Raw genomic sequence first — 24,336 nt, 5'->3', positions numbered from 1 at the left:
GTTTCCATTTCAGTCTAGAATGCAGGAATTTTCACTGTGCTGCTGACCTTCCTGTTTTCCTTAAACATGCGGCCTCATTCTGGGCCAGAGAGAGCACCCTGCCTGTCATTATGCTTCACTGGTGCTTTCCATTCACAGCCTCGGCGGGTTGGGCCGCAATATCATCCTGACCACCATGCCAGCGGGGACTAAGCTCATTGCTGGCAACAAGCCGGTTAGTTTCCTCACTGCCCAGCAGTTGCAGCAGCTTCAGCAGCAAGGCCAGGCCACACAGGTAAGGTTCCAGGCAAACGGTGGGCTCTACCAGGCCTCTTTTTCTCTTGCTGTTTGCTCTCAGCTGAGGAGCTCGTTTGCAGCCTGTTGACCAGACCGTCTCTCTTTGCAAACAGGTGCGCATCCAGACTGTCCCTGCATCCCATCTTCAACAGGGAACAGCTTCTGGTTCCTCCAAAGCAGTCTCCACTGTTGTTGTGACCACAGCTCCATCTCCTAAACAGGCACCTGAACAGCAGTGATTCAGAGAGAGAAAGATGATGTCCGTGAAAGCACACACCCAGGCTGCCCTTCTGGCTTAAAGGAGGGGAGCAGGGAGGTTGTGTCGTCCTTCTCAGCTTGTCTGTTGAAGGGAAGGCCAGCAGTGGGATGATGGCAACAGTGGCGTGGATTCTGCCACCACACTCCACAGTGGAGCATGCTGAGAAAAGTCCCCTCCAGGCTCCAAGGGCTGTTCCGCTCCGATCCAGGAGAAGCTCCTCTGTTTGGGGATGAAGTCATAGTTGTGCCACACGAGCCATGGTTCTCTCCTGAGAGCCAGACACCGGGGGAAGGCTTACAGCTGCAGAGCGTGCAGACCGTCAGTAAGCCTCGTTCTCGATGTGGATTGTATTTTTTTTTAGCTTCTGGTCTTCTCTGTGACTAGTGGTTCTGGATAGGAATTTTATGTCCAGAAATTTTTACGTAACTTATTTTTTTAAAGAACCTGTTGTATGTCTTTATCCAGTGGAAACCTGGGCTTTATAAAGCCCCCACTCCCCACTGCCCCGAACTGATTATTCTCTTGACCAGAATGGGAGAATAGCAGGATTCTCAGTGAGTTGGTGGCTGCATGGCAATGGGGAGGCTGTCAGCTGGGTAAGAAACCAAGGGAGCGAGATAAGTGAGATAGCGTGGGTTCCCTGAAATGGGATTAGTTTGGCACTACCTCATAAAGATGAGGTATCAGGATCTTGACTGTGGTCCGTATCTTCATCTGCTGACTTTGTCCTCCTTGTCAGGCCTGTTCACACAGAAGTCCAGAGCCTGTGGACAGGATAGGCAAGTGCCAGCAGACATGCTGCTCTTGCGGCATAGACTTTATTGCAGTTCAGAGATTATGTTTTGCTTTGCTCCAGGGCAAGAGTCTGCAAACCACAGCCCTGGGGCTGGCTACCCGTTTTTGTAAATAAAGTCTTATTGGAACACAGCCCATGGCCATTTGCTTATGTATTATCCTTGGCTGCTTGCAGTCAGGAGGCAGAACTGAGTAGTTGCCATAGAGTCCAGATGCTCCTCAGGCCTAAAATGTCTCTTATGTCCTCAGGCCCATTAAGTAAAACTTTGCAGGCTTCTGCTCCAGAGTAGAGGCGGCAAGAGGAGAGAGTGAGTGGGTGTGCCCACTGGGCGGACGAAGCAGCACAGTCACAGGAGAGGTCAGTCGGGGTTTACAAGTCCTTTAATCCTGGCTGCCTCTCATTTCTCAGCCTCCGTCAAGCTGTGGCAGAGCTCAGAACAGTATTTTTAAATGTAGTAAGTAAGTAAAGCACTGGTTGTTAACAATATATGCCTCTTTTGTATGGGAGCAGGGGTTGGATGGCAAGGCTGTTCTGCAGCGTCAGGGCCTCTCTCTCTTGTTTCCAGATTATTAAAGATGTGTCTTTAATCTGGAAGTTCAGTGATGATCTTTTATGGGGTCTGGTGAGGAAGTGGAGTTGAGGGGCAGAAGGTCCCAATGGTCTAGTTTAGAGGGGTTGCAAGGTGGAAGCTGAGTGATCAGGAAGATTGCAGAGGTCAGGGTGGCTTGTGGCTTTTGAGACCTTGCATTTGATTTTTAAAGCAGTTCTGTAAATAGACATCATCAACCGTCTTCTAACTTCTCATCTCTGGGAGAAGTGGTGAGTCTGAGTTGAGGTTAAAGAGAAAAAGACATAAATCCAGTCTTCTGATTTTAAGTATCCTTTCTTTTGCCTTCCTAGGGGAGGATGGCTGTATGTCATGCTGAGCTGTGGGGACAGTTGGAGCTAGGGTGGTAAGCCCAAGGTACAGAGAGCTGAGGCGAATTGGCGGAGAGGTGACTGAGCTTTTGCTAGTAGTGGGGGGCCGGCACAGATGTCCCACTGGGAAGGGGGGAGAGGTAGGGACTGCCGTGAAGGAGAAAAATGGCCTTTTAGCCGAGTGGAGGAGAGCACGTCTGTGTTCTCCAGTACTTTGATATTTGCACATCATTGCTTCCTAGAGGCACATTTCACATGAAGAGTCCATGTGACAGTGTCTGAATGAGAAAACGGTAGAAATTTGAGGGATCCTGTCTCAGGTGTTTATTGTTGGTTAAAACAAACCCCTTCCGAATTTACTTAACAAAGGATTTCATGAAGGTAGCTCTGGCATTCAGCTCCAGCCCTTCACTGACTTTTCTTTACTGAAGTCACCTGGCTGTGCCTGTCTCTGAGTGCCTGCAGACATTTGTCTGCATGCTTGGGGAACAGGGATGTTTCAGGATGTTAGTGTAGGACTGACTCCCTGGTAAGTACGATTTGGTACTGCCCAGCCTGTCAGTGGAGTACTGAGGAATGGCAAGCCCCAGCTGGAGTTGGTGAAGTGATGTCACCAGCATTTGCATGCTGTGCAATGTGGTTCTGTGCATACAGACCTCAGGGGTCTTGTAGAGATGTGGTAGCGTTGGTGGCTGTTTTGGGGGGGAGTAAGTCCAGAAGAACTCATGGCAGCCACTGAGCCTCTGACGCTGAGGTTCAGAGGTTGGTAGAAGTGGTCAGACCACATGTCTAAGACCGGATTCGGTGAATAGCATTGTTTGTGATGGGTTTGTATTGTAAACCCATCTAAGAATGTTTTTCTCCAGGGTTGACCAATTCCATGAAGGTACCCCAAACTGCTGCTGTGAAAGGGATTTTACAGTAAGTTTCAATATTGTATATCTGGTCTTCACACCTCAACTGCTTGCTCTGGAGAAAATACTGCATTTCCTTAGAGTGTGGTGCACTTCCCCCACCCTTCAAACCTAAAATAGAGATCTTTACTATGAAAGTAAAACTGGGAATAGGTTCCTTATACCCACCTCCAGTCTTTAAAGAAAGAATATGTTTTAAATTAATTGCTCATAATAGATCCTTCAGTACTTGTTGAATGAAAGTTTGGTTTCCTAGTTAGCAGGCCAATGAAAGTAGACCCTGAAAGGGGACCACGGGTTCTCTTCTCATAACTATATTTTCAAGTAGCTCATTCTTAACCTCTGACGTGTGACTTCAGCATTGAAAGGCTGGCTAACCGTGGGAGGTCAGCTTTCACTTAAGTACAGCATTTCTTCCAGAGAACACCCGGTGCTTTGTGTAAAAGATCTCTACCGCATTTGTGGGAAGTAGCAGGAAGGAAGCCGGCTTTTGAGTCCTGAAGGCTGGCTTCCCAACTTGGTAGCTGTGTGACCTTTGGCTAATCAACTTCTCTGAAGAACCTAACGTGGCTTCCATTACAGATGGTTGTGCGAATCAGGTGGGATACAGTGCATTTCAGAGTGTGGAAAGTGTTGTGCAAACCAACGGTACTTGGTCTGGAAGACCTTTCAGAGTTGGCCTAGGCCACTTTTATCCGTTTGTAGAACTTTACCAACTCTCCATGTTCCTTTGTGATTTTGTGGCCTTTGTGCATCCTATGCTCTGTGCCTGGAATGTGCTTTTTTTTTTTTCCTACAGGGCAAACTCCCCATCTTCTCCCCTCCCTTGTAGTTGTACTTACCCCTTAGGGCACCAGTCACCCTGTATGTAAACGCTTTCATATCTTCGCCATTAGACTGAATTCCTTGCTGGACAGGGATCTCCTTAATCCTTTCAACCATTTCAGTGCTGGCGCAAAGTAGATGTTTAATAAATATTTGTTGAAGGAAATTTTTTTAAAAAAAGAAAAAACCAGATCCAGAACCAAGATTAGACTGTCAGGACTTTATATTACTAGTTCAAGAGTCACATCTTTTCACGATTCTTACGCTTTGCTTTCAGCTGTATTGAAATTCAAGGTCTTCGGCAACCTGCCATTTTTCTACCTCATTATACAGACTTCCTGTTAGTGTCTTCTTAGTAGAGTTCTTTTGAGGAGCCAGAACATTTGCGTTCCAGCTCTCAGCTGGGCCACTGACTAGCTTTCTGATTAAAAAAACAAAACAAAACAAAAAAATACCTTTGGCCCAACGTCGTGACTTATCAGTGATATTACAGTACTCTGGAATATTAATGGTAAATTAGGAAATGTTTAGTAACATTTAAAGTACCAAAGTTTGTGAACTATTTTACTTTAAGAAGTATGTGGTAGAATTGTATCTTTAAAATAAAGTCAGTCTCGTGTATTTACTTTCTGATAAGAAAGTACCTGTTTTCTTGAAATTTGAAAAAGAGAGAAGTTATCAAAAGCAGGATGTTCTGCTGGATTCCTATCCCAGACTCATCCCGTGGCCACTTCCTATTCTCAAACTTTCAGAGTCTTTGATTTTTCTTCATACTGAGACAAAAATAAAGGCTTGCGTCATTTTTCTTTATGAAGGATACCACAGCAACACAAACTTTAGCCAATTAAATGAGAAAGTGCAAATACATAGAACTGTAAGAGCAGACCAAAGGAAGCATTGAAATGGAGGAGACAAGCTACACCTTTGCACACTTTAGCTGTTTGTGCTCAAAGGGACATGTCCACCCCGCACTGATGACGGGTAGCCTCCTCACTCTTCATCTGAGCCAGTCAGGAGGGCCGTCTGGTAAGTGTGATCTGACTTCAGCTTCTGAATCCCAATGATTTCTCCTCCGCACCTCTTTAACCGAGTCAAATGGCTATAATAGAGCAACAATAAGAAACCATGAAATTAGCCCCCCGAATTCCCTTATTCTCTCAACCAAGGATGTTAAAGTATCTACTGGTTCTTAGCGCATTTTCTTTGTAAGTCCACCAGATGCTGTGGTTGTCTGCATATCTCACTTCTTAGGCAGTGTTCACTGGTAGATAAAGGGACTCATGATTAATAATGTTTAATAGTTAATGTCATAACAGACTAAACCTAGGTCTCCTGCCTCCCAGTGTATGTTTCACCGACCAGGCAGTAGAACTAAAGGAAACTGTGACCTTCTCTTCAGTTTGGTCTGTGTGGAACTGTGTATGTGATGTATATCTGCTCTGGGTAGGTAAATCAGAAACTAGAGGGGCAGCTACAATGACAGAACTAATAATAGCATATCCTAAAAGTCGCTTGCTCTGCAGTTCAAGATGGTCTGCCATTGACTCATAGGGTGACCTCGATCAAGTTAGTCTTTCAAGCCTTGGTTTCCCCGTCTGTAAAATGTTACCGTGTATACTTCATAAAACAATGAGGATGCAGTGGTATAATAGACTTGTGCTTCCCACAGTGCCTGGGAGAGTGAGTGCACAGGAATGATCAGCTATCCCAGTAACCTCTGAACAGCCCTCAAAAGGGTACTTGCTGTCATGGCATTGTGTCTGATTGTCACATCTCTGGGGAGGAGGTGGGGCAGATCCAGGAACAAGGGTCTGCGGTCCAGTACCGATGCCTAATTCAGAGGTTTTCCTTTCACCTGACAGCCTTCCAATCTGTCAGAACTGCCTTTGAAACCTGAGTCTGTGAGGTTACTACGACCAGACAGCCCTTCAGCCTTTCAATATCTTGCCCATTTGCAGGTGTAGACTACCTTGCACAGAACTTGGCAAGTATTTGGCACTCATGAAGTGGTGGAAGTTAGCACTGGTTAGTTATGAAATGTGGGCCACTGGAAATAAAAATGCAGTGCAGTAGATGTTGGGGACAAGGGGTTAGGAGAAAAAAGCTAGACAAAAGTTGTCTTCCTTTGGGCTTACCAGTAAACGAGAGAGTAGTTGATGGCCACAATGCAGAGGGCAGCCATGTAGTGCCAGCAGAAACACATGGTGATGAACATGATGTTTGCTTCATCTTTCTGGTCCCATTCGGGTGCTCCAAACGGTGGGAACAGCACAAACCCGATCTGGTGGGTAGTACAGAGAAGTCGGCCTTAGTTGGTTCTGAGAGGCACAAGCTTACGTCCTTCGCGTGCTACCCAAGTTTCCATGCATTCCCATTACCTCCTATTTCTCATACCTCCATTAGCATAGAAAAGGCCTTTTTGCATAGGAGAACTGACCTAAGTCAATTCTGGTTTTAGTATGGGCTTACTAAAACGAAATTTCAGGGCCCACATTGCAAGTCAGCAGTTTGGCAAGTGGAGCTTGTAACAAACTATAGAAATGACCCCTGAAAGTACTGCATGTGGAGCCCTGTGAATGGGGTCAGCACCTCCACTGGGGAGGGCAGATGGAGAATTTCTTAATATGCTCGCTCTGTATGCTCCGTGGATTCTGCTTGTCGATCCGTGAGCAAGGTATTAATGGGTAAAATTAAGTCATGGGGCGGACATGGGGAGACCAGTGGCCATCTCAACCCATTCACATGGCATGTCAGTGCTGCCCCTACATGACTTCTCTTGGACAAACTCAGTGGGGCTCCCTGAATCCACACAATGTGAAGCGCACTGTTTTGAAAAATTACCTGCCAGAACCAGGTGCCCTGAAGAATAACAAGAGTGGTTCGGAAAAGTTGCAGCACAATGTTGTCCCGGAGGATCACCTCTAAGAAGATGCTGAAAGTCCCTCCAAACAGTGCACACAGCAGGAGTGAGTGGATGTGCTGGTCCAAGGGTGGTCGGTTATGGACGTGGTAGTAGAAGAGAAAACCTGCACAAAGCCATTTCAGCCATCAGAGATTTGCTGGTTTCTACTCCATTGCTAGAATGCCCTCTTAGACCTGTCTCAAAGTGAGATTTTTCAGCAGTTACAAAGTCAGTTTATGTGACGTGGGGCAACAGACGCAGATTAGATTTATTTTGTGTATGAAGTGGATATAAGTTGTCTTAAAATCTCTTAATCTGTGGTAGCTTCAATACAGGATGTGTAGGTGAAAAACGTTGCTGATTGGTGACAAATCATGTGCGTATGTGTACTTGAAATTCAGTTTTGCCCCGATTCAACCTTTCTTCGTCTCTTCCTGGGGTACAGAAGTGAGGTTGTTGGATTACAAAGTGCCTTCTCATTACTCTGGTTTATATGAGTTATATTGGGAGATTTGTCCTAGCTGCTGGGTGGGTCTCCTGAGGTTTGCAATGGAGTCCAGGCAAGAACACTCCTGGGTGGGGGGTGGCGTACAGTGTCTCTTCCCCCGGACAGAGGGAGTTCTCTGGCATGGGTAGCATCCATCCACGTTTTGGAGAGTTCTTATGTGTTTCAGTGTGCATGTGCACTCAGGTACATGAGTGTGATCGGGGAGGGAGCAGGGAGAGGCTGTGTGCAGAGAGCCAGAGACCGGCTAAGAGCCTCAGGTTTTCATGTGCTGTTTTATGGGATATGTCACCTGTATCATCCAGAGCACAGGACCAAGTCCCATTCAGGTTTTTGAAATTCAGAGATTTGGATTTTCTGGGGAAGGTTATTATCTTTGCAGTACTTCTGGTCTTTATATTCTGGTCTGTTACAAACGCAATTTGTCTCTTACTTTGTTATTTTTTTCCATCCCTACCCCTAAGTTACCTTCAGTGAATACTGCCATAGCCATAACCAATCTGTCCACCCCCAGGGGAACGTGGGTGACGAGATAGGTGAGCATGTCCACGATTCCCGAGACTGCAAAGAACAGATACATGGTGCTGTGCTGCCAGTTCATCAACTTCACCCACTGGTTTTCATGGTACAGGTGGAAGTAGGGCCCATCTGGAACAAACTGCTCTGCCAGGATCCCTGCAGGGAAGTGAGAGTGGAAATTAAGGAGGGAAGTGTAGCTCCGGGGCAGATGGGAAACAAATGCCCCCAAGTCATGAATGAAGGCGAGATGCGGGTGAAAGCCTACTTTGCTCTCTCAGATGCAGCTACTTGAGTATAAAAGAAGGCATTTGCTGAGGAGCCTGTGTAGACCTCTTGCCTTTGTTGTTTCTTTGGGGGTGGGGGTGCAGAGCAAGGAAGCAATAGAAACAGCCACACAGGTCCCCAGGATATTTGTCCAGTGGCTGAGATGAAGGCAAGGCATCATCACTTATGTGAGAATGTGGCTGGTATGTTCATCTCAGGGCTCAGTGAGCAGTGAAAGAAGTCGCGGAAAGGAACAAGTAGGTGGCAAATAATGGAATCTGAGCCGAGACACGCTGGTGATAAAGGTACCTGTGCACGCCTAAGGGGGAGAAGCAGCTGCCAGGTGTGTCTGTGAGGGCTGACTTCAAGTGCATGGTTTTCCTGAGCACAGAGTGAGCACCTTCCTCTAGCTTTCAGTCTCTGTGCCCTAAACACTGGGAGAAGCAGGTGAGGGCCCCTTCACTGCGGTGTCAGGAGACGTAAGCCTTTGAGATGGGGTAGCTCTCAGTTCTTGTCCCTTCTCTGTCTTTTGTTTAGGAAAGCAAAAGATTGGCCTTTATGCCTGGTGCCATAACGTTCTTGGGGCCTCGAATAATTCTCCACGGCCACATTCTGAACCCTGTTCTCCAAACTTTGTTTTGTTTTAAACCCAGCCCCTTCCTGAATTTATGCATGAAGGATCAAGGAATTGGTGTAAACAAGCTGGGAGAAGGGAGGCCCACTGACACTAGAATGGAAGTCCTGTGGCAGCAGGGACTGTTTGGTTCCCCCTTGTAGCCTTAAAACCTGGAGCAGTGAGTTCCTGCACATGGTAGGAGCTCAGGAGACATTGAGTGACTATTAATTTTCACCCAGCAAAGAGGCCAAATATTTTTCTGGCTCTATTTTCTAGGCAAAGTTGATGCTGTCCTTAGCATTTGAGCCATATAGTTCCTGTCACTTCTCAACTCCAGAAAGATGAGATGCCTGGATGGTGAATGGGAAAATTCAGCTAGACCAGGCAAACCAAGCTAAGCACCTTTGCTCCCTCCAAGAGAAGCTGCTGGTGTTGCTTCCATTCCTTCTGAGAGACAGTCAAAGTGATTTGTGGCAAAATGCAAGTGCAGAATAAGATCCCTCATTACTCACGTTACTCAGAGCGGATCCTGAGGAAGAACACTTTCTACTATTGGCACTGCTGGCCCTTTTTCATGTGGCCATTAGTGGAGTGGAATGGATGACCAGTCACGGTGGAAGGACGTGAAATTTTGTTGGAATGGGACACAGTAAGGGAAAATCCCTTTCAGACAGCCCTCTGTTGGCTTTTTTTGGGGGTCTCTTCCACTGCCTCTCTTATTAGCCATCCAACATCAAGTTCCCGTCTTTGTAATTGCTTGAGATTTGGGGTTGGAGGATATGCCAAGGAAGTGGGTGGTAACTACTCTTGAGATTCTAGTGGACAATTGGAAAAAAGATGGTTTTTTCTAAAACTAAACTCCATTTAGTACTTTCTTATAACTCATGTACATGAGCTCACTCTAATTTGTTCTGTTTTCTATTTTTATTTGTGTTTTACCTTTCTCATAAAGTATATCTTCTGTTCCTACATCTTATACCTGTGTCCTTCTAGGGCAAAGAATGCAGTTTATTTGGCAGTGTTTCATGGTGCGCTACGATGTAAGGTGCTATTAACTGTTAACATTACAAAGCTCAGTGCACAACAGATACTATAAAATATTTACTGGCCAACTGAATATCCCTGTTTATTATCTGCTGGTGGAAACATCCATTTCACAGGGACCAGAAAATGGGTTCAAGTTCTGCACGTGATGGGGAGACCCCTGGACCAGATAAGCCCCTTCTTACCAATGACTGAAAACAAAGTTCGGATTGCGGCTTCAATGATCTCAAGGCGCTGATGGTAATGAGTCAGCTGGCTGCTTTTCCCCTTTTGGTGGAAGTATATCAGTGGATACTTCACTGACCACCACAGTCCAACTATCAAGAAAAAACTCCCTGGGAGAGCATGGCCCTTAAAGTTTGCCATCAGTGTTCTTGGACACCTAAGAAAATAGGGGACAGCTGTTAGGTAACTGAATGAAGAAAACATAAATGTATATTTTGGCAGGAAACACAGTATGTGATTGAGGATTCCAGATCATAAGCCATGTTAAGAAGGATCCACTCATTCTCATAAAATAAGCCTTCATGTTATGTCATCAAAGTCCTGTCTGCTGAGTGAGTGCCCAAGAGAATACTCCTGGCTCTAAGGCTTTTTTAAAAACATGGGTAAAATAAAAGGGGGCTGGGGGTGGGGAGGAGGGTAGGCAAATATTTACTGATCGCAGGGTGCAAAAGCTTACCTAAATGTGGAGAGAATTAAAATTCATCTACGTAAGTATTTTTTGCATATCAAAAACATTAAATCAGGAAGACATTTGTAATAGTTACGGTAAATGGCTATTGTGTTAGTCTTTTGCAAATAAGAAAATGGGCAAAAGACATGAATATGCAATTCACAAAATGATACAAATTGATAAATACTGTAATTCCAGATGACAAATGAAGGTATAATATCATTTTCCACCTAATTTGAAAATAATTTGAAGATTTAGAGATTTGAGGGGCACCTGGGTGGCTCAGTTGGTTAAGCACCCAACTTTGGCTCAGATCATGTTCTCATGATCTCATAGCTCAGAGCCTGGAGACTGCTTCAGGTTCTGTGTCACCCTCCCTCTCTGCCCCTCTCCTGCTCCTGCTGTGTCTCTCAAAAATAAATAAATGTAAAACAAAAACAAAAAAAATCTAGAGATTTGATGCAGCCTTCTAATATAAAGGAATATGGTCTATATGATTCAAATTTGGTAAAAGTAAAAATGATTATATAGGGACATTCAGTTGACTAAGTGCCCCAACTCTTGACTTTGGCTCAGGTTATGTTCTCATGGTTTGTGAGTTTGAGCCCCACGTCAGGCTCTGTGCTGAGAACTAAGAGCCTGCTTGGGATTCTCTTGTCTCCTCTCTCTCTGCCCCTCCCCCACCCATATATATTCTCTCTCTCTCTCTCTCTCTCTCTCTCTCTCTCTCTCTTTCCTCCCTCTCTCAAAAATAAATACACTTTAGTAAAAAAAAAAAAATTATATAAACACCCACCTTATTCCAAAAAAGATAGCAGTCATGATTTATATTTATCCCATTTACAGTCATGCAGACTATATGATTAAAATGGTAAGTATTGGTTTAAGATGGCAGAGAAGTAGGGGGACCAGGATTTTCCTCAACCCTCAAACACAGCAGTATTGAGGTCAGATCACTTGAAACACCCAGGAATTCGATCTGCGGAGTGGCAGAAAGATCTCAGGTGGAGGGAGACAGCTTAGCAGGATCTAGCCTCGAGCTGAAACTCAAAGGTACAAAAATGCATGACTTTCTCCTTTCTCCAAATGGAGTTGGAAACATGGCTGTGCTCCTGGGGAGGAGGGAGCCAGCCCAGAATGCATAGCGCAGTGTAACGATCTCAGGGGTACACTGGAAGAGAACAGCCTCCTTCCTTGAGTATTGTGGGAAGAGGGTTTATTGCCTCCCCAAGGACAAGAGTTCCTGTAGGTACCAGCCAAAGACCTTTTATCAGCAGGGCAGGGTGGCACTACACCAGAACAGGGTCTGCAAAGTGCAGGGCCCCTTAAGACATGGGGTTTTGAATCCCGGCTGAGTGCCTAGGAGGCGCGAGAGACGGGAGCAGGGCAAGCTGACCCCCCAGCTACTCTCGGAGGGCTGCATGAACATTGTGGTTTGAGACACTCGATCTGGGGAGGAGAAATTGGGGTGTTGCCATTTTTTCCCCATCACCAACACAGTGGGGCTTCAGAGAGCAGCAGAGCCCCCAGTGGAGGGGGGACCTGCTTTTTTTCCGTTCTCTTTCTCTGAACTTAGCTTTACAGTTTTCTCTGGTCTTTTCTCTCAATTTTCTCTTTCTGTGGGATCAGGCTCCCCCCCCCCCCCCCGCCCTCCTCGTTTTCTTTTTCCAGGGTTAAACAGACAAATCAAAGCACATCTGGCTGAAGGTCCAAACACTCCACCACTACAAGCAGGAGCTCTGCAGAGGACTGTCCAGTGGAATAGAGCAGCCAAATACACGACAACAGAGTGCATGCACCAAAAACACTTCCTGAAGTGTCAGGTCCTGGATAGGGTATGATCCCTTTTTAAAATAGTACTCTCAGGTGCAAGTCACATAACAAGCTTTTAAAATACACAAAAGCCAGAAACTTAGCCAAGATGACAAAATGGAAGAATCCTCCCCAAAAGAAAATTCTGGGAAAAATCACAGAGAATTGCTCTCAAGACAGATATAAACAATATATCTGAACAAGAATTTAGATTAACAGTCATAAGACTAATAGCTGGCCTTGAAAAAAGTATAGGAGACAGCAGAGAAACTCTTGCTGCAGAGATCAAAGACCTGAGAACAGTCACAATGAAAGTACTATCATTGAGGTGCAAAATAAACTAGACACAGTGACAGCAAGGATAGGAGAAGCAGAACAGAGAATAGGTGAAATAGAAGATAAAATTATGGGAAATGAAGTGAAAAAAAGAGGGAAAGGAAATTACTGGATCAAAAGGGGGGAAATTAGAGAACTAAGTGATTACATGAAATGAAACCATATCTGTATCATAGAAGTTCCAGAAGAGGAAGAGCAAGAGAAAGGGGCAGAAGGTTTATTTCAACAAATTATAGCTGAGAACTTCCCTAATCTGGGAAAGGAAGCAGGCATTCAAGTCCAAGAGATACAGAGTACTCCCTTCAAAATCAACAAAAACAGATCAACACCACAACGTATCATAGTGAAACTGGCAAAATACAAAGAGAATTCTGAAAGCAGCTAGGGACAAATGGTCCTTAACCTGTAAGGGTAATAGCATATCTTTCCACTGAAACTTGGCAGGCCAGAAAGGAGTGGCAGGAAATATTCAATATGCTGAACAGGAAAAATATGCAGCCAAGAATCCTTTATCCAGCAAGGCTGTCATTCAGAATAGAAGGAGAGATTAAGACAAAAACTAAAGCAATTCATGACCACTAAACCAGCCCTGCAAGAGATCGTAAGGGGACTCTCTGAATGGAAAGCAGCAAAGACTACAAAAGATCAGAAACATCACCACAAACACAAAACCTACAGATAACACAATGGCACTAAATTCATATCTTTCAATAATCACTCTGAAAGTAAATGGACTAAATGCCTCAATCAAAAGACATAGGGTATCAGAATGGATAAAAAAACAAGATCCATCTATATGCTGCCTACAAGAGACTCATTTTAGACCTCAGGACACCTGCAAGTTGAAAGTGAGGGGATGGAGAACCACCTATCATGCTAATGGACGTCAAAAGAAAGCCATAGTAGCCATACTTACATCAGACAAACTAGATTTTAAAACCAAGACAATAACAAGAGATAAAGAAGGGCATTATATCATTAAAGTGTCTATCCATCAAGAAGAGCTAACAATCATAAATATGCCCCACCATGAAAGAACCCAAATATATAAATCAATTAATCACAAACATAAGCAAACTTACTGATAATGTAATTATACTTACACTTACAACAATGGACAGGTTATCTAGGTAGAAAATCAATAAGGAAGCAACGGTTTTGGATAACACATTGGACCAGACAGACTTAACAGATATATTCAAAACTTTTCATCCTAAAGCAGCAGAATACATATTCTTGAGTGGACATGGAACATTCTCCAAATAGATCACATACTGCTCACAAAACAGCCTAAGTACACAAAGATTGAGATCATACCATGCATATTTTCACATCACAACGCTATGTAACTTGAAATCAACCACAAGGAAAAATTTGGAAAGATCCCAAATACATGGAGGTTAAAGAACATTCTACTAAAGAATAAATGGGTTAATCAGGAAATTAAAGAAGAAATTAAAAAATACATGGATGCAAATGAAAATGAAAACACGACAGTCCAAACCCCTTGAAATGCAGCAAAGGCAGTCCTAAGAGGAAAATACATTGCAGCTCAGACCTATCTCAAGAAACAAGAAAGATCCCAAATACACAATCTAACCTCACACCTAAAGGACCCCAAAATTCAGCAGCAAATAAACCCAAAACCAGTAGAAGAAGGGAAACTGTAAAGATTACATCATAAATAAATGACATAGAATCCAAAACAAACAAAGAGTAGAACAGATCAATGAATCTAAGAGCTGGTTTTTTGAAAGAATAAACAAAATTGATAAACCTATACCCAGATTTCTCAAAAACTAAAGAGAGAGGACCCAACTAGATAAAAATCATGAAAGGAAGAGGAGAGATCACAACACCACAGAAATACAAACAATTATTAGAGAACACTATGAAAAATTTTATGCCAAACTGGGCAATCAGGAAGAAATGGACAAATTCCTAGATACACACTACCAAAACTCAAGTGGAAAGAAATAAAAATTTGAACAGACCCATAACCAGGGAAGAAATTGAATCAGTTATCAAAAATCTCCCAATAAATAAGAGTCCTGGACCAGATGGCTTCCCAGGGGAATTCTACCAGACATTCAAAGCAGAGTTAATACCTATTCTGCTCAAACTGTTCCAAAAAATAGAAATGGAAGGAAAGCTTCCAGACTCATTCTATGAAGCCAGTATTACCTTGATTCCAAAACCACATAAAGACCCTACTAAAAAGGAGAATTGGAGGCCAATATCCCTGATGAATCTGGAGGCAAAAATTCTCAACAAAAAACACTAGCAAATCAAATTCAACAGTACAATAAAAGAATTATTCACCATGATCAAGTGAGATTCATTTCTGGGATGTAGGGCTGGTTCAATATTTGCAAATCAATCAACATGATATGCAACATTAATAGAAGAAAGGATAAGAACCATATGATCCTGGGGGTGCCTGGGTGCCTCAGTTAAGTGGCTGACTCTTGATTTCAGCTCAGGTCATGATTTCATGGTTCATGAGTTTGCGCTCCATGTTGGGCTTTGCACTCACTGCATGGAGTCTGTTTCTGATCTTCAGATATTCTGTCTCCCTATTCCTAGCCTTCCCCTGCTTCTTCTCTTTCTGTTTCTCTCTCTCTCTCTCCCTCTCTCTCTCAAAAATAAACATTAAAATATTTAAAAAATAAGAACCATATGATCCTATCAATAGATACAGAAAAAGCATTTGACAAAATACAGCATCCTTAATAAAAGCCCTCAAGCGAGTCGGGATAGAAGGAACATACCCTAACATCATAAAAGCCATATTTGAAAGGCCCACAGCTAATATCATATTCAATTAAGAAAAACTTAGAGCTTTCCCTCTGAGATCAGGAACACGACAGGGATGTCCACTCTCCCCACTGTTGTTCAACATTGTGTTGGAAGTCCTAGCTTCAACAACCAGACAACAAAACGAAATAAAAAAAGGCAGCCAAATTGGCAAAGAAGAAGTCAAACTTTCACTCTTCATAGATGACATGATACTCTACATGGAAAACCTGAAAGACTCCACTAAAAAACTGCTAGAGCTGATGCATGAATTCAGCAAAGTCACAGGATATAAAGTCAACGTACAGAAATCAGTTGCATTTTTACACACCAACAATGAAGCAACAGAAAGAGGTATCAAGGAATAGATCCCATTTACAATTGCACCCAAACCCATAAGACATCTAGGAATAAACCTAACCAAAGAGGTAAAAGATCTGTACACTGAAAACTATAGAAAGCTTATGAAAGAAATTGAAGACACAAAGAAATGGGTAAACATTCCATGCTCATGGATTTCAAGAACAAATATTGTCAAAATGTTGATATTACCCAAAGCAATCTATACATGCAATGCAATTCCTATCAAAATAGCACCAGCATTCTCCACAGAACTAGAACAATTCTAAAATTTGTATGGAACCAGAAAAGATCCCAAATATCTGAAGTAATATTAAAAAAGAAAACCAAAGCTGGAGGCATCACAATCCCAGACTATAACCTGTATTACAAACCTGTAATCATCAAGACAGTTATGGTATTGGCACAAAAACAGACACATAAATCAATGGAATAGAATAGAGAACCCAGAAATGGACCCACAATATATGGTCAACTAATTTCGACAAAGCAGGAAAAAGTATCCAATATATAAAAGACAGTCTCCTCAGCAAATGGTGCTAAGAGAACTGGACAGTAACATGCAGAAGAATGAAACTGGACCATTTTCTTACACCATACACAAAAATAAATTCAACATGGATGAAAGACATAAATGTGAGACAGGAAACCATCAAAACCCTAGAGAAGAAAACAGGCAGCAACCTCTTTGACCTTGGCCGTAGCAACTTCTTACTTGACATGTCTCTAGAGACAAGGAAAATAAAAGCAAAAATGAACTATTGGGACCTCATAAAGATAAAAAGCTTCTGGGGGCATCTGGGTGGCTTAGTTGGTTATGTGTCCAACTTTGGCTCAGGTCATGATCTCATGGTTTGTGGGTTTGAGCCCTGCATCAGGCTCTGTGCTGACAGCTGGGAGCCTGGAGCCTGCTTCGGGTTCTGGGTCTCCCTCTCTCTCTGTCCCTCCCCAACTCATGCTATGTCTCTCAAAAATAAATAAACATTAAAAAAATTTAAAAAAAGCTTCTGCACAGCAAAGAATATCAGTGAAACTAAACGGCAACCAATGGAATGGGAGAAGATATTTGTAAATGCCATATTAGATAAAAGGTTAGTATCCCAAATCTATTATGGACTTCACAAATTTGGGGTGCCCGGGCAGCTCAGTCAGTTAAGCGTATGACTTTTGATTTTGGCTCAGGTTATCGTCTCATGGTTCATGGGGTTGAGCCCTGCATTGGTCTCTGCACTGACAGCTTGGAGCCTGCTTGGGATTCTCTCTCTCCCTCTCTCTGCCCCTCCCCTGCTCACTCTCTCTATCTATATCTGTGTCTCAAAATAAATATTTCTTTAAGAACTTACCAAACTCAACATCCAAGAAACAAATAATCCAATGAAAAAATGGGCAGAAGACATGAATAGACACTTTTCAAAGAAGGCATCCATATGGCAAACACACACATGAAAATATGCTCATTGTTCATCATCAGGGAAATGTAAATCAAAACCACAAATGAAATACATCTCACACCGGTCAGAATGGCTAAAATTAACAACTCAGGAAACAACAGATGTTGGCGAGGATGTTGAGAAAGGGGAACCCTATTGCTCTGTTGGTGAGAATGTAAACTGGTGCAACCACCAATGTGGAGATTCCTCAAAAAATTAACAGTAAAACTACCCTATGGCCCAGCAATTGCACTACTAGGAATTTATCCAAAGGGTACAAAAATGCTGATTCAAAGGGGTACATGCACCCCAATGTTTATAGCAATGCTATCAACAATAGCCAAATTATGGAAAGAGCCTACTGTCCATCAACTGATGAATGGCTTAAGAAGATGTTATGTAAATACACATATATACAATGGAATACTGGTGAAAAAGAATGAAATCTTGCCATTTGCAACAATGTGGATGGAGCTGGAGGGTATTATGCTAAGTGAAATAAGTCAATCAGAGGAAGACAAATATATGATTTCACTCATATGTGGAATTTGAGAAACTTAACAGATGAACATAGGGGAAGGGAAGGAAAATAAGATAAAAACAGGGAGGCAAACCATAAAGGACTTTAATACAGAGAACAAACTGAGGGTTGATGGGGGGAGTGCCGGGGGTGGGTTAAATGGGTTATTAGCATTAAGGAGGGAACTTTTCAGGTTGAACACTGGGTGTTGCATGTAAGAGATGAATCACTGGGTTCTACTCCTGAAGCCAAGAGTACACTGTCTGTTAACTAACTTGAAAATAAAGAAAATAATAATAAAAAACAAAACAACAACAACAAAAGATAAGTGTTAGCTAGAACTGATTCAGAAGGAAAATGATTCTAATCCTGGGGGACCTGGGTGGTGACCTAAAGAATGTGTAAAGTGGAAGAAAAACAGCAGGTGATGGTGATTAGAACATATCTGCTAGGAACATAAAGATGGTCTGCACATGCTATTCCAGCCCTGGCCATCAGGGGCATCTACCCCTCTATCAGTGGTACATGGTCAGGGCTATTTCACATCTGATACATTTACAGCTGAGGTCTCCACCCTTCACCAAGAACTTTCACAAGTTTTTTTTTTTTTAATTTTTTTTTTCAACTTTTATTTATTTTTGGGACAGAGAGAGACAGAACATGAACGGGGGAGGGGCAGAGAGAGAGGGAGACACAGAATCGGAAACAGGCTCCAGGCTCTGAGCCATCAGCCCAGAGCCTGACACGGGGCTCGAACTCCCGGACCGCGAGATCGTGACCTGGCTGAAGTCGGACGCTTAACCGACTGCGCCACCCAGGCGCCCCACGAACTTTCACAAGTTTTAAAAAAAACTTTATAGTTAAAAAAAAAATCAAATTGCATTTAAAATTCTTAAAATGAAAAGCAGCAGCCCCATGTCCCATCCCTCCTCACCCACTAGTGAAACCACTTTAAACCCTTCCCGCTGTTTCTTCTGGTACTTACTTCCACAATTCTCATTCATTTGTGCATGCTGCCATTCGTTATTATATCGTTGTCAGGCGTAATCCACCAACTTCCTGGAGCTCTCTTATAACCTCTCCCTCCTCTTCAACCAGTCATGTTCACTGTAGTTACATTATGTTCATTTGCTTAAATCATTAGTTTCATTATTATGGCTCTGTAGATCCAAAGTCCTTACCAGAGCTGATAAATCCTACATGATCCTGAGCTATCTCTTTGACCTCTCTCCTACCCCTTCAGCCGTGCAACACAGGGTCCCTTCCATTGCCTTCCATTTCCAAGCACAGACCCCCTCCTGCTTCTGGGCCTGGGCTGTCTGTTCTTTCTAGTGGTTCCCCACAGAGAGCCAACAGGTCTTTCCTTCATTTTCTTCAGGTATCTGTTCAAATGTTACTTTATTCCCTGACTACTTTGTGAAAAGTAGCAGGCATGTCCCACTTTCCAATCCAGGTATACTACTGCTTCTCCTCCTACTTTTCCTTCTCCCTCTCCTCCTCCTTCTTCTTCTCTGCTTCCTCCTCATCCTGGTCCTCTTCCTCCTCCTCTTCCCTCTTTTTTTTTTTTTTTTTTTTTTTTAAGAATTCATTGTATGTTTATTATTTACAGCCAATCATTACCTAACAAATGCTATCTGGTGTACATCTAAATTTTCTTTAAGGCATGGATCACTATCTGATATTGCATATTGATTTTCTTTTTAGCATCCAGCTCTATCCACTAGAATGTACACTCCCCGAAAGGAGGGATTTGATCTGTTTTGTTGTTGCCATTAGCCCAGTGCTTACAGCAGGTCCTGACTTGGTAAGTACTCAAATATTTGTGGAACGAATACATGCTCATCCAAGTAGCATATTATGGGTTGTAGTTTAACCATTGTTATTTTATTCTGGAATTAATATTTGCCTTGTTTTTCATTTGTTTACTTTCCCATATACCTAATCACTGTGTTTTTCCCCAAAAGAGCTAACAGATCTGCCAAATGTCCTCCAAATTAATGTCTAGATATTCAAACATCAGAAAACTTGTCAGTTCCACTTTATTCCTAGAGACCTTTCTTCCAGGGCCTTTTATCCTCTGTCCCCAAAACTGGACTGGTTGTCTATCATCCTGGAGCATTTGGCACTATCTTTTAAATTCCCTTTGCCTTTTCCTGTTTTTGACCCCCCTGTTTCTTGGATGCCATTTATTCTTCTGTCCTGGTTTATTTCCATTAATATGCCTCTAGTTATTCCCCAAAATATGAACAAAAGGTAGATTCTTTGAGAATTTGCATGGCTGACAATCTCTGCATTTTTAAATAATCAAAACGGGCTTCCTTAATCTATTCATATTCATTGTAATTATTAATGTGGTTACATTTTGCTACTTGTTTTCTATGTCTCTTTTATGTTTTTTCAAAAAGACTATTTTTTTAGAGCTCTAAACAACAACAAAATTGAGAGTAATGTACAGAGATTTCCCCTACACCTTTTGCTTGCACACGTGCATAGTCTCCCCTATTTTTGATACCACTCATCAGAATGGTGCTTTTTTTTTTTAAACCAAGGATGAGTCTACATTGACACATCATAATTACCCAAAGTTCATAGTTTGCCGGAGGGTTCATTCCTGATGTTGTACATTCTATGGCTTTGGACAAAATTATAATGACATGTATCCATCATTATAAATAACACACAGAGTATTTTTACTGCCCTGAAAATTCCCTGTGCCCTGCCTATTCATTTCTCCCCCTCCCCTACCTCTGACACCACCCCTTTTTATTATCTCCATAGTTTTGCTTTTTCCAGAATGTCAAATGTTGGAATCATACAGTATGTAGCCTCTTCAGATTGGCTTCTCTCACTTGCTAATAGGCACTTTAGTTTCCTCCGGGTCTTTTCATGGCTTGATGGTTCATTTCTTTCTGGCACTGAACAATATTCCATTGTCTGGATATACCGCAGTTTATTTATACACTCAACTACTGAAGGACATCTTGGTTGCTTCCAAGATTCCGAAATTATAAATGAAGCTGTTAGAAACATCTGTGTGTAGGTTTTGTGTGGACATAAGTTTTTATCTCCTTTGGGTAAACACCAAAGAGCAGAATTGCTGGATTGTATGGATAGTTTTGCAGGAACTGCCAAACTATCTTCCAAAGCAGCTGTACCATTCTGCATTCTCACCAGCAGCGTATGAGAGTTCCTGTTACTTTACACCCTCCCCGGCATCTGGTGTCAGTGTTCTGGATTCTGGCCATTCCAGGAGGTATGTTATGCTGTCTCATCATTTTCATTTTCATTTCCCTGATGATATACTACGATGTGGAGCATTTTTTCATATGCTTACTTGTATGTCTTAGGTGAAGTGTCTGTCAAGGTGGTTTGGCCCATTAAATTTTTTTTTTCTTAAGTTTTAAGTTATTTTGGATATCAGTCCTTTATCAGATGTGTCCTTTTGCAAATATTTTTCTCCCAGTCTGTGGCTTGTCTTCTAATTTTCTTGATTTTTGTCTTTTGCAGAGCAGTAGTTTTTAATTTTAATGAAGTCCACCTTATCAGTTACTTCTTTCATGGATAATGTCTTTGGTGTTGTTAATCTAACAAGGTATCACCATATACAAGGTCATCTAGGTATTCTTTTATATTATCTTCTAGGAATTTTACAGCTGTGCATTTTACATTTAGATTTATGGTGCATTTGGTTGAAACAAAAGTTTCAAGTTTTGTGATGGTGTAAGGTCTGTGTCTGGATTAATTTTTTTGCATGTGGATATCCAGTTGTTCTAGCACCATTTATTGAACAGACTATCTCTGCTCCATTGTGTTGCCTTTATTCTTTTGTCAAAGGTCAGTTGATCAAGGTGTATTTCTGGGCCCTATATTTCATTGATCTATTTATCTATTTTTTTTTTTTTTTTGCCAATACCACATTCTCTTGGTTACTATAGCTTTAACATAAGTCTTGAAATTGGGTAACATGAGTCCTTTGACTTTGTTCTTCACTATTTTGTTGGCTATTCTGGGTCTTTGGCCTTTCCATATAAACTTTAGAATCAATTTGTCAACATCCATGAAATAACTTTCTGGGATCTTGATTGAAATTGCATTTAATCTATAGATCTAGTGGGGAAGAACTGACATCTTGACAATAGTGTCTTCCTGTCTATGAACATGGATTATCTTTCCATTTATTTAGTTCTTTGGTTCCATTCATCAGAGTTTTATGGTTTTCCTCTCCTTATTTTGTTAGCTTCATGCTTATTTCTTTAAAAAATTTTTTTTAAATGTTTATTTATTTTTGAAAGAGAGAGAGAGACAGAGCATGAGCAGGGAGGGGCAGAGAGAGAGGGAGACACAGAATCAAAGTAGGCTCCAGGCTCTGAGCTGTCAGTACAGAGCCTGACACAGGCTTGGACTCACAAACTGCAAGATCATGACCTGAGCCAAAGTCGGATGCTTAACCAACTGAGCCACCCAGGTACCCCAAGTATTTCTTTTTTGCGGGGTGCTAATGTAAATGTTGTGTTTTTAATTTCAAATTCCACTTGTTCTCTCAGACCTTTTTTGTTCCTCTGTTCCTTGTTTACTGCTGTCTTTTGTGTATAAATGATTTTTTTTAATGTTTATTTATTTTTGGGTGAGAGACACAGCACGAGTAGGAGAGAGACAGAGAAAGAGGGAGACACAGAATCCGAAGCAGTTTCCAGGCTCTGAGCTGTCAGCACAGAGCCTGACGCAGGGCTTGAACTCATAGACTGCGAAATCATGACCTGAGCTGAAGTCAACCTGTCAACCGAATGAGCCACCCAGGTGCCCCTAATGTACTATTCTAATTCTTCTTTTCATTTTTTTAAGCTGTGTTTTTGAAACCTTATTTTTCTTTTTTAGTGCTTGCTCTAGGAATTACAGTATGCATCACTGTCTACTTTAGGTTAATATTAACTTAATTCTGGTAAAATATAGCAGCTTTGTTAATTTATAGTTTCATTTCCCAACCCCCTTCATCATGCTATTGTTGCTATACATATCAACAGTCAATAAATAAATATAAGTATGTGATATATATTATAAACCAACAGTATTGCAATTAGTGCTTTAAATAGGCCTTTTATTTTTTACTTTTTTATTAAATTTTGAATTTGAATTCCAGTATAGTTAACAGACATGTTATATTAGTTTTAGGTGTACAATATAGTAATGCAACAAAAAAATATGGAACACTTCACGAATTTGTGTGTCAATCTTGTGCAGGGAGGGGCCACATTAATCTTTGCTGTATCATTCTAATTTTAGTATGTGTGCTGCTGAAGTGAGCACTAAATAGTCTTACATTTTTCAGGAAATAGAGACAGATAGTCTTTAAATTTAATTACATATTTACCATTTCTAGTGCTCTTCATTCCTTCCTGTGCATTTGAATAACCCTCTAATCTCATTTAGTTCCAGCATGAAGGATATCCTTTAATATTTCTTATAGAGCAGTTCTGTTACCAATGAATTCTTTCAGTTTTGCTTTTCTGGAAATATCTTTATTTCATCTTCATTTTTGAAGACTAGTTAGGTTGGATATAGACTTCTTAGTTGGCAGTTTTTTCTTTCAACACTTTGATCATATCATTCCACGGGCTTCTGACCTCCCATGGTACTGATGAGAAATCAGTTATTACTCATACTGTTATTTCCCAGTGAGTCACTTTTTTTCTTGCTTTCAAAATTTTCTTGTTGGGGCGCCTGGGTGGCCCAGTTGGTTAAGCCTCCAACCTCAGCTCAGGTCATGATCTCACAGTTCCTGGGTTTGAGCCCCGCATCCAGCTCTGTGCTGACAGAACACAGATATTTATTTTATCTCCCCAAAATAAATAAATGTTAAAAAAATTAAAAAAAAAAATTTGTTTCTTGATATCTTTGCCTTTCAGCCATTTGACTCTGACATATCTTTGTGTTATTCATTTTGTAGGTTTTTTGTTTTGTTTTTGTTGTTGTTTTTATATTGGCTGAGCTTCTTGGGTCTATAATTTAATATTTTTCATCAAACTTGGGGAGTTTCCAGCCATTAATTCTTCAATTATTTTTTCTGACTCCCTTTCCCTGTTCATTCCCATGTTTAACCCATTGAGCCAAGGATTTTCAACCTCCCAATCACTACCCTGAACCGTGTCTGTTTCCCCTGGCAGCAAAACTATTTGTTTTCGTGGTTAGCACCAAGTTACTTAAAAGTCTTTGAGTGAAGGGAATTAATGGCAGCAGCCCCAGGCAACAAGGCCATAGTCTCCAACTGTTGTTACCTGAAGATCTAGTAGCTTTTCAAAAATAAAAGCTTCTGTTGAGAGTTTAGCTGAACTACTCTATAATATTGCTGTCTCCTCCATTTTGTGTAGCCAGGTGGCCTGCAGGGGCAAACATGCCCTAGATAACAGCTGCAGGGCCACAAGTAAACGTGTTCAAGATATGAGTTCCCCAATGGCCCTTGTGGCAAACAGTCCTCCTCTCAGGGCCTTCTCCTTATGTAGCCCTTAAATAAGACCCCTGTGAGGCTTACCAAAACCCTGTTCTTTCTTGTTTGAATTGACCAACCCAGACT

General features: G+C 41.9%; 2 protein-coding genes and 1 non-coding gene across 7 annotated transcripts in view; 1 reads left to right on the top strand and 2 right to left on the bottom strand.

Annotated features, from left to right (window-relative positions):
- NFRKB (nuclear factor related to kappaB binding protein) overlaps window positions 1–1,462 on the top strand; it is a 40,125-nt gene extending 38,663 nt beyond the window's left edge. For all 4 annotated transcript variants that reach the window (XM_003992572.4, XM_006936798.3, XM_045038525.1 and 1 more), the window contains 2 exons: window positions 139–274; window positions 390–1,462. In XM_003992572.4, the coding sequence (XP_003992621.2) occupies window positions 139–274; window positions 390–515 (262 nt within the window). In that variant the 3' untranslated portion in view covers window positions 516–1,462. The remainder of the gene's footprint in view (window positions 1–138; window positions 275–389) is intronic.
- A 2,731-nt stretch (window positions 1,463–4,193) lies between these two features.
- Window positions 4,194–24,336, bottom strand: part of TMEM45B (transmembrane protein 45B) — a 40,339-nt gene continuing 20,196 nt past the window's right edge. The window contains exons 2-6 of one of the 2 annotated variants that reach the window (XM_023239301.2): window positions 10,024–10,220; window positions 7,864–8,070; window positions 6,830–7,014; window positions 6,124–6,269; window positions 4,194–5,087 (exon numbers count right to left, since the gene is read on the bottom strand). In XM_023239301.2, coding sequence (XP_023095069.1) covers window positions 4,979–5,087; window positions 6,124–6,269; window positions 6,830–7,014; window positions 7,864–8,070; window positions 10,024–10,204 — 828 coding nt within the window. In that variant the 5' untranslated portion in view covers window positions 10,205–10,220 and the 3' untranslated portion in view covers window positions 4,194–4,978. Of the gene's footprint in view, window positions 5,088–6,123; window positions 6,270–6,829; window positions 7,015–7,863; window positions 8,071–10,023; window positions 10,487–24,336 lie in introns of those variants that run through there. The other variant, XM_003992571.5, reaches the window with a different exon arrangement.
- LOC111556798 lies at window positions 22,962–23,072 on the bottom strand. Its single transcript, XR_002736524.1, has one exon. It is a non-coding gene; the product is annotated as a U6 spliceosomal RNA (small nuclear RNA).

The sequence above is a fragment of the Felis catus genome, chromosome D1 (genome assembly GCF_018350175.1).
Source record: "Felis catus isolate Fca126 chromosome D1, F.catus_Fca126_mat1.0, whole genome shotgun sequence".
In the NCBI taxonomy this organism is placed as follows: Eukaryota; Metazoa; Chordata; class Mammalia; order Carnivora; family Felidae; genus Felis; species Felis catus.
Note: the sequence above shows the minus strand (reverse complement) of the source record. Positions and strands in the feature narration are given on the sequence as shown.